Source organism: Pyxicephalus adspersus, chromosome 4, assembly GCF_032062135.1.
Source record: "Pyxicephalus adspersus chromosome 4, UCB_Pads_2.0, whole genome shotgun sequence".
Classification (NCBI taxonomy): domain Eukaryota; kingdom Metazoa; phylum Chordata; class Amphibia; order Anura; family Pyxicephalidae; genus Pyxicephalus; species Pyxicephalus adspersus.
Genome location: NC_092861.1, coordinates 116394722 through 116405275, shown reverse-complemented (window position 1 = coordinate 116405275; position 10554 = coordinate 116394722). Strand labels below are relative to the sequence as shown.

Sequence of the window (10554 nt, the reverse complement as noted above, 5' to 3'; positions counted from 1 at the left end):
CGGCTTGTGCGGCTCCGGAGTGTGTACGCCCGCTGTCTCCCGCCCGTGAGTATTTTTTTTTTTTCTCTTTTTCTACTAGGTCTTATTTTCGGGGTAGGTCTTATATTAGGGCAGGTTGGGGGGGGGGGAGTGCTAGGTCTTATTTTCGGGGAAACACGGTACTTTGGTAATATTTACAATGCTGTGGTGCATTACCACAATCAGTGTTTTGCACAATAATATTTGATGTAATCTATAAACAGTCTAATCTGTGTCTTTTTACTTTTGGGAAGATTCTCCCCTTTTATTTGCCCTTACCACCAATGTCATGGAGACAGAAACCAGGGAATATTACATACCCTGGTGGGAATCAATTACAGCCATTTAAACACATGGAAGATTCCCACAAGGGAATGTTTAAGGGAATGTTGGAGTCCCTGTTTTATAAATAAAGCCCTTTGCTTTGTCTTTAGTGCATTAGGTGAGCATTATTCTGAATGCGCAAATCATTCTGTTCCCAATGCAGCATAGCACAATGTTGACATTTGTGCATTTTTATGCAATACAATCTGTATGCGCTGTTGTGTACAGGTGGGGTGCAGTCTGGTACAATTAAAATTGATGGAATGGAATGAATGCACCTCCCTTAGTTCTATTAGCATACAGTCTGAATTGGTCCCTAATTATTATTATTATTCAGACCTAAGGAGGAATTTCGGTCAGGTAAAACATTTAAATTAAAGGACAATGTATACGTCATATATAATTAAAATACAAGCAGTGGTAAAATGTCACATTATAAAAAGAAAAAAAAAGTTTCCTTTCGATCCGCAGCCAGCTATGATTTATCTCCCAAGTGACGTACATTTGCATGTTGTGGCCTTGTAACCATGGCAACTGTCTCATGTCAATGTCTCACCTCTTTTCTAGCAGTTTTATTTCAAATTCCTTTTTTTTTTAATATCGGAATATAAGACATTTGATAAACAGATAGTTAGACCTCGAACCTCACACAGGAGAGACATTACCCTTGAACATTGTGTTGCCTTTGCAGATTTCTGCGCAATACATCTCAAGGAGAATACATAAGTGGGAGATGACGAGTCCCCTCAGAATATTACCTCAGAATTATATAAACAGGGAGGGTCCATGGCATACATCCTGCCCTCCTCCTCTGTCACTGTCTGTGTCTTTCCTTTGATACCCCCATTTATTGTACAGCGCTGCGTAATATGTTGGCGATATATAAATAGGTTTATGAATAATAATAATAATAACACATAGAGCTTTATTTATTAGTGTACCTAAACACAAAAACTAATATATTGCAGCATGCCAGTTGTTATATCTGGTGGCTGCATGAGGTTGCTTTTTTATTATTATTATTATTTTTTCTTCTTAGAGAACCAACTCTGGCAAATTTTGACTGCAGGCCCTCACTCTCTATAGGGCTGCCGGGGGTAGACAGTACATGAAGTATTTACCCCGACCGCACCGCAAATTGTACTGCCAGTCTGAACATAGCACATGTGAGTTGAAAGAAAATACCAAAGATAGTAAGGGTTTTAGTGCAGCAATAAGACAATATATTGTAAAGAACAATTTGAAAAATAACTTTGCATATTAATTGAAACACAGCGTTTAAATTGGTGTTTCTCATATATAAAATCATGAGTATAGTGATCGACGAACTAGACAGTGATACCCCTTTTGAGGTATTAAGAAAAAAAAAGTCTTGTAGCCTGACGCGTTTTGGTTTGGTTGGTCACTCTTATGCTTCACTTTCACTATGCACTTTGAAGTTTTGCTTTAAGGGGGGGGGGGGGCAACTTTAAAGACAAAAAAATGTTTATCGCAAAAGGGACAGGCAGGCTATGTCATTTCTGCAAAATAAATCCTGCTTGTTCACAATATTTTGTTTAAAATACACTAAGCTACACTTTAGCAGCTCAGTGTACAGTCCCGGTATACTGGAGAATTAATGAACTCCAATGTTTATGGGTGGAAGTTATGTTATTCCGGTCTCATCAATCAAGTTAGTTGAATACCTAAACCCAGAAGAAGACTGGGTGAAGGTTTTGACATTGCTGATAGAATAGGAAGAGGTGACTTCGATTTCACTATAACTGTCCTGTATATGGCTGGGAAGGATTCAGGATGACCTGGGTTCACAGGAAGTGAGTTAAGTAAGGCTCTCCATCAGGCTAAGTTCATCTAGTGGCAGAATAAACTACTGCAAGAAATCTCTAGACTAAAGGTAAATATTTCAGTAAAATGGCCCTGTTGTTTTTTGTATTGAAGAACTATTCATTTTTCTATCATTTTTTTGTTTTTTTGGGCTAGAGTCCTGCTTGAAAACTATACTTTTGCAGTATACTATGCATGCAGTTATTTTAGCCTTTGAAAGTAGAACTGTGGCCAAGCTATGAAATTTATGTGATGTAGATCACTCCTACTGGTAAGATCATTCTTTCTAGTATTTTAAGTACCTTCTGAAACATTTAGTAAAATGATTGTTGATTCGGCTAGAACCATTGGTTAGGCACTCTCTATACCAGTACCCCTGGCTACTGCTATAGATGCTTGGATGTTGGCAATGTTAAGGACTCTGTTGGTGAATTGCCATGCTTAGCTCCCACCATCGTTCTTTAGGTTAATATCACATTGCCGTGTTTGAAGGAGTTTTGGGAAATGATATAAAAGCCCTTCTTAGTTCTTTTATGGTCCACCCTACTTTTGAACAGATTACAGGAGAAATCCATCTGAATTTATTATTGATAAAGAGGTAAATTAAAGACATGGCATGGCATGGCACTCTAAATACCCATTGATCACAGGCTATAAAGATAGAAGGTAACATTCACATTCCCTTTGGCACTTCTAAGAGTCCTTTATCGTTAAATAAAACACATGGTCTAGTTTTCATTCCACGGTGTACTGAAATTTCTTGGCATATGGGCCTGAAGTGTGAGCATAGCCTCCCAAGATATTGAGCTTCTTATCCTGCTGTCTGTCAGCTGGTATTAACCAGCATTATTCCAATAACTGACCAGTCTGCGTCTGCACACGTAGTGCTTAGCAAAGGTTATCCAGGGCTCTTTGTGTTTTCTGCATTCTTCTTGGGCTGGCTTGGATATTTAATGACTACCACCCTTGAATCATTATCAGTTATTTAGCAGTGATTAGACACAAATGCAGGAATTATCAGGATAACTTCATTAATTTTAAAGTTAAAACAAGGCAAAACACATGCTTTTTTCTAGAGATTAAAGGATTGTGGGGGTTGATCAGGAAAACCTTCAAAAGAACATCTGGCATTGATTGAGGGGCATCGATTGTTTCCAGACTACTAAAACTAGGACACTCTGATAGTTAGTGGTAATGGTTTAGGATAATTATATCCAGGCTTGGAAATTATTTGCTATTATCTCAAACCTTTTATATCCGATTTTAGAGATCGGATTTCTAATATTTAATAAAGCAAGTTATGATTTCAGGGATTCCTAGTACTTACTATCTATATGATAATTCATGCATGCTGTCACACTTTGTGATTATGCTGTGGAGTGCAGATGTCCACTTTCCATTAATCTCTGATGGGACACAAATCAAACTGTGTTATAAATAACTCTCTCAAATGTTTTTTTTGGGCATGTTGTTCTTTTGAAAAAGTCTTGAATATACCCAAACAACCTAAACTATCTTCAGTACCCTGTATTCAAATCTGTTGATCATTTAGATTTTTTTAAGGTCAGTTCAATTCTTCCTATGTGTTTTTTTTTGTTTCTTTTTATGCTTTGAATTGTCAGTTTGTGACATATTGTATCTATTTTTTTGTCATAAAGTTATAACTTTTTTGGGTTGAATTAGCTTTGCATCTCCAATAAGTGCATGTATAATTCAGTGTATCCGTTAGGGAGATGTTATCTTTTATTTGTTTTTTTCCAGTCTCCCCATGCACTTTTGCGTCATAATGACTGCACATGATGCATGAACGAGTACATACAGCACCGTTCTGCTCTATTGAGATCTGCCCGGACGGTCGTTCGGACGATGGGCGACGGGCGCTGTACACAGGCCAGATTCTCGTCCGATATCGGCCCTGAGCCGATTATCGGACGAGAACTATTGAACGTGTGTAGCCTTAGTCTGGTATCAGCAGATAGCTATTGCACTGATTCATGATGGCCATGTGAGATTGCAGTAATCCCATGAAATTACATCAATGAGATAAAAGAATGTCAGAAACTTCCTCACTGAGATTTACTAAAATACCATAGTTGATTTATTTGGCTCCTGGGATTAACAGCTGACCCCCAGCTTTACTGACACACAACATTTCTAACACCGCAATTTTCCAAAAGTTTACGCTTCTGTTGTTGAACTGGCTGCTTTTCTTAATGGCACTGGAAGTGGAAACAGCAATACAGCAACATTTTAAATTGAAATGTGTGACTACAGGTAGACTACCCCATTGCCTTCTGCCTGTAATCTGCCGAACCTTCTACACTGAGATGAAATCACCTTCTAGTGGGAATGGAACACACAGCAGGTTATGTCTCAGAAATAAAAGTCTGGTATAAAAATGCCAGCACTTAAATGTTCTCACAGGCACTCAATTTTAAAGGAAGGTTCTACAACTACCTTCTATTGATCCTGCATACAGATACATGAGCTTCCTCTACCAGAAACTACATGAAGCTCAGATAAGGGTAGAGTAAGTGAATTTTCTGACTTTAGTATACTGAAAAGCAGTAGTTTCTAGCGGAATGCTTCTAGTAGTTGACTGGCATTTCACTGGGTATTTGCTTTTTGTTTTTGCAGATTCAGCAGTGGGAACAGAACCTGGAAAAATTTAACATGGATCTCTTTCGTATGCGCTGCTATTTAGCAAGCCTGCAAGGAGGGGAGCTGCCAAACCCAAAAAGCCTATTAGCAGCCGCAGGACGGCCATCCAAGCTGGCACTAGGGAGGCTTGGTATCTTCTCTGTCTCTTCTTTCCATGCTTTGGTAAGTTGTGTTTAAAAATTATGGTTATTCTTTGAGGATAATGAATCCTAAGAATGAAAATGGTATATAGTGCAGCTAACCGCTCTTTATATGTGGTGGCTGCATTAGTGTTCAATTTTTGGCTAAAGGCATTTTCAGCAAGTACAAAAAATTCCAGTTGATCTTGTCAAAAATGCAATGTCAATGTTTTTTGTTGAACAAAATAACGTTTGTTCTGTAAACAACAAATCTTTTAACCCCATGTCATTGAAATTAACAAAGGCAGACTTATTTAAGGTCCAGTCTGGGTGGAAACCATGACATCCTCCATAGATACACTGGGGAAGATTGTGTATCCAGTTAGGGACATGAACTGTATTATTTGTTGGATGACAAGTTTAAAATAAAAAAAAAACTGAAAACAATAAACAAAAACAATGGAGCCATTACTTGTTAAGACAGATAAGCAGCAATGTTGGACTTAAAAGCTGCAATTGTTTTAGGTTTGAATACATTTTATAACTGTAAACCCCTTCAACTGAGGAGTTTGATATTTATTCAAACAAAATAATCTTTGTAGACAATAAGGATACTTTTGAAAATTTAGTATTTTACAATGAACACTAAATTTTTATGATGATTTTATTGGCTTGCTTTAACTGTAATTTTTCAACTAAAATGACTGGTTGCTCTGTTTTCTTTAGAAATTTGTATACTCATACAAAAAACATTTCTGGATCTACTTTAGGGCCGTCTCACTTCCTAACCCTTGATATTATTATTATTATTATTATTAATATTAATAAACAGGATTTATATAGCGCCAACATATTACGCAGCGCTGTACATTAAATAGGATATCCTGCTCTTATTCATTCAGGGGTAAGAGGTTGCCGTCTAGGGCAAGCTAGGGGTGGGTATGCACTTGGTGCAGGGACTGCGAGGATTAGGAGGGCAGCTGCCAACTAACTGGGTGAATTCAGCCTTAAATAGTCATATTGCCAAACTGTCTCTCTGTTCGTTCCTAATTTTTAGAGCTGAAGTAATGTCTTAATATTTGCAGAACTTGGTTGATATTTGCAAATAGCACTAATAGCACTATTAGTGAAAGAAGAGTCAGCAAACCTTAAGGTGAATTACAGGTCTTATCATAGTAACATCATCCTACTACATCCTGCATTGCTGTCGAAGACACTGTTTTTCAACCTTTTTTGAGCCACGCCACATTTTAACATTGAAAAAATCCTGCGGCACACCACAAATCAAAACCACTACAAAATGACACTCTGTGGCTAATTTACTTGTCTCTAAGAATAAACAAGGCAATTAAGCTACCTACTGCCACCCACTGACATGGAAGGGTATTACATTACTCTGTCAGTCACTACAGCACAGACACATTCGACATTGACTTGGATAATTTCTCACAGTAAACCCTGAAGATCTCTTACGGCACACTAGTGTGCCGCGGCACAGTGGTTGAAAATCACTGGTCTAAGATTTGTGGATTGAAATCCAACACACATTGGGCCTGATTCATTAAAGCTTTCCAAGAGTGGAGAAGATAGACTATCCTGGGAGAACCTAAGTAATTCAGCAAACCTGGAATGGATGTGGTCCAGGAAGGGAAATCCATTCCAGGTTTGGTGAACCACCCATGATAGTCTACCTGTTCCTGTCTTGGAGAGCTTTATTAAATCAGGCCAAGCACTCAGTATGTGCACCTCCAAGTGCAGTTGCAGCTGCATTCACTATATTATGGCAGAAGATCCCCAGAAACATTTAGAGTCTACTGTCTATTACTAGTGATTTCAACACAGCCTGAAGAAAATTGCAATGTAAGTCAAACAAAAAAACATATAATCTGAGTAGGCTAAAGTTAGATAAAAGTAGGTTGAGCTGAAATGTTTTAAGTCTAGAATCTATATTTACAGCTCCTGTATGATATTCCCTATATAATAATGTAATCTCCTGTTCAGGGAATTTGAAAATCCAGAACTCCACAGGTTCACTTCATTTAATGTTCCTGTACTTGTTTTACTGAACATTTCATTAATTCAGGCCCCTTGTGTTTATAACTGGGAAGAAAGATCTTTTAGTGGATTGATTGTTGTTTTAACAGCAAACTATCAGAGATTAAAAATGTATACTTATTCAAAAGAATTAAATCATTATTTTAATATTAGTGTTACAGTGCAGCAATATACAAGTAGTACCCGGGGTTACATATGAGATAGGGACTGTAGGTTTGTTCTTAAGTTGAATTTGTATGTAAGTCGGAACAGGTACATTATTTTAATAATTAAATAATATTAAATAATTAATACATTTTTTACTTTGCTGTGCATGCACAGTAATTGCCTAAACATTTTTAAATACACTCATCAGAATGACTGGTGTACTGTACTGACGAGAGACAACTTCCTGCTATGTAGGTACAGTACCAGCACGCTTCCTATTGAGAATGAATGAGGACGGAGAGGGGTGGCTCACCACCTGCCCACCACACAGTCACCTCCACTGCAAGGCTGTGTGGTGGGCGAGTAGTGGGGGTGACAGGCTCTGCCCCATCCAGCCTCGTGCAGTCAGGAGCAGTACCTGCAGGCTGGGGTGTGGTGGGCAGGCAGCGAACCACCCCCCTCCGCTCCATCCAGCCTCCAGGCGTGATGAACCTCCATGAAGCAGCCATATTGCTATTACCCTCACTTTTCCTGACCCCCTTCATTTTCTCTTCTTCAATAACCTCCACATATTGGGAAGGAATAGTCAAATGGCAGACATATGCAGCCACAGGGAGCTGTATGGGACAATTCCATATTTAAAAAGACACTTACTAAATAGGGACTCTCTTTCTCTATATTTGGAACAATAACGTTTTTTTAAGGAAGACATCATCAGTATGCAGCTCAATGTCCTATTACATTTGCTAAAAAACCAGTCCCGAAACCATAAAATATGTAACTCACTGCAGCCACATTTCGGATTCTTTTACATTGGGGGTGTTTAGTCCATTTTCATTGTACAAATGTATGTTTTAGTAATTACCTTTTGTTTGTGTTAAATATGAATATATGGAGTAGGATTATACTTTATTTTTAACTCTTTAGATCTGCTCACGGGACGAATCTGCCCTACGGAAACGAACATTTTCTCTTTCCCAAAAAGTGCAGATCAAGAAGAGTTTATTTTCTTCCCTTAAAGGGATTGACACCCTGGCCAGGAAGGGAAAGGAAAAAAGACCTTCAGTAACTCAGGTAAATGAAACAAAAAGGCAAATGTCAATTTTTATTCTGCCTACTAAAAATGTTATGACCGTTGTTTTGAAATAAAATGTGTAGAGTACGTGGATGTCTCTTTGTATAGTATTAGTATAGTACAGTATTGTATTGTCTCTTTTTATGTAAACCTCTAACCTTCTACACCCATTTATAGGCTGCAGGTTTCTAACTATTTTTATCCCATTCCTTTTACACCTAGATTTTTGATACTAATAGTAGCCAATCCGGCTCTGGAAACCAAATTCCACCCAATCAGAGTGGTTCAAGTGAGGTAAGCCTGCATGTTGTATGTGGTTACAATATAAATAGCTTGTAAATGTTATATCAATATGTAATATCAATAAATCAATTTTTTTAATATAAATATATATATATATATAGTGTATATATGTATACTTTTTTTTTGCTTGGATTGACATCTAAGCAAAAAACAGTCTAACAATACCATTTAGAGGTTGCTTTTTATTGTTAATTTGTGGCTAATTTATGTGCAATAATACAGTGGTAGGGAATACTGGTTTCATTCTTTTAGCTTTATACCTGTTGTCTTTCTTTTTGCTTTTGTATAAAGAAATAAGGGGCAACTAAGAGAAAATCTCACTCTAACATGGTTTAGGTGGCACTAAAAACTAGAGAAGGGTTTCAATATATTTCTGCTGTATCCAAAATGCACCCAAAATGTTAAAAAAAGGGCTTCACATAGACTTTAGGTACCCTTGTATTATTCACAGAGAAGGCTGTAATGTCAGCAGAATGACTTCTCACTGAGCCTCTTTGAGCTTGACATTTGGTTGATTTGATTGACAGGCAGAGCCACGTTTTAATGCAGGATTAAGCTGTGAAAACAGAGCAGTCTTTTCCACATCATGGGATTTTACAACTGCATAATTCAGTTTTGATTGTGAACTGCTGCTGCACGGTACATTGCAATGCTGGCTTCAAGTACTTGGGAACAGCTGGTCCTCAGTGGGGTACAAGTGTGAATACAAAAGCACAGCAGATAACAAAACTGTGGATAAAGAAGCACAGTAATATTATCAGCACTCTGCTGGTGTTGAGCCCTGGAAAACCCTTACTTTTTGGCACATTAGGTGTGTTCACTGTAGCAAAGTGTGAAAAATGCCTTTCTCTCTGCTGTGTTGTAAATGAAATGCATGGGCTGTGAACCAGTCCTGTATGTTTCTCCTTGCGGGTACCACTTTTGTTCAGTTATGTGTTAGCAGTAATAAAATTTAACATCTGTAACTAATGATTTCTTCATTTTATGTAAACAATTAAATCAGGGAACAGTTTTGTGTTAAATTAAGTATGTATTGTGCTACATTCAAAACTTCAAATCACCATTGAAAGTAATTAAAAATAATGCAATATGTAAGGTTTGGGGATTTTAAGGAAGAAGTCGCCTAAAGCAGAGGCAGCATACAGATGGTGCTCATAGTAAAAGATCCACAATACCTGCTGTTCTCATGTTGGTATTAGGTAAAACTGCATATAAAAGCAATATATGTGTAAACAAGGTATTATATATGGTAGCTGTATTCATTGTATTCCCATACTGCACATATAAGAGGCATTTCTAGAGTGAAGATGTGTCTTTAGCAGCATATTTTTTTATTATTAGAAATTTGTATTCATTTTGTAAAGATTAGCATAACTAAACGTCTAGTCTATACAGAAAGAAAAAGCAGAGAGGGTCTTTTTGGCATACCAGATAAAAAGTATTTACTCCCAATGGGAAAGGCATGAAAAGTAGAAAAAGTAATAATAGTTATCCACATTTACAGTCTTTTTTTAGTGATCGCAAATGACATTGCCATCTCTATTCTCAACGCGTTTCGCCGGTTGGCTTCTTCAAGGGACTTAAGAGACATTTACTAATTTATAGAACAATAACAGAAAGGGTCTAATAAGCATCTCAATTCAAAAAGGTATACAGTACATTCAAATTGATATAACAGCATAAGATTTGAAAGACAAATTAACAAAAGCAAAATACAGTATATAAACATAACTTTTTTTTCTTCATAGATTTACTATGTACAAATATTTTTAGTATGCAGAAACAAGCTTTAAGGGTGTTGTATATAAAAAAATGTTATCATGGCTACTTAGAGGTACTTATGTTATATGTGAAGATGTATTTTTAGGGTATATCTTATAGGGTACTGTATGATAAGTCATGTAGTGATGTTTTAAAGTGTCTATATACAATAGGTATATTTGCACTTACATTGAGGAGTGATCACTTGGTCCTGTTTAACAAACTGGTTAGTTGTAGAGAGAGAGAGAGATAGAGATGTTCTTTGTT

General features: G+C 37.1%; 1 protein-coding gene across 1 annotated transcript in view; it reads left to right on the top strand.

Annotated features, from left to right (window-relative positions):
* TIAM2 (TIAM Rac1 associated GEF 2) overlaps window positions 1-10554 on the top strand; it is a 159205-nt gene that overhangs the window by 82737 nt on the left and 65914 nt on the right. Inside the window, exons 9-11 of the mRNA XM_072410256.1 lie at window positions 4804-4989; window positions 8076-8222; window positions 8446-8517. Of these exons, the coding sequence (XP_072266357.1) occupies window positions 4804-4989; window positions 8076-8222; window positions 8446-8517 (405 nt within the window). The remainder of the gene's footprint in view (window positions 1-4803; window positions 4990-8075; window positions 8223-8445; window positions 8518-10554) is intronic.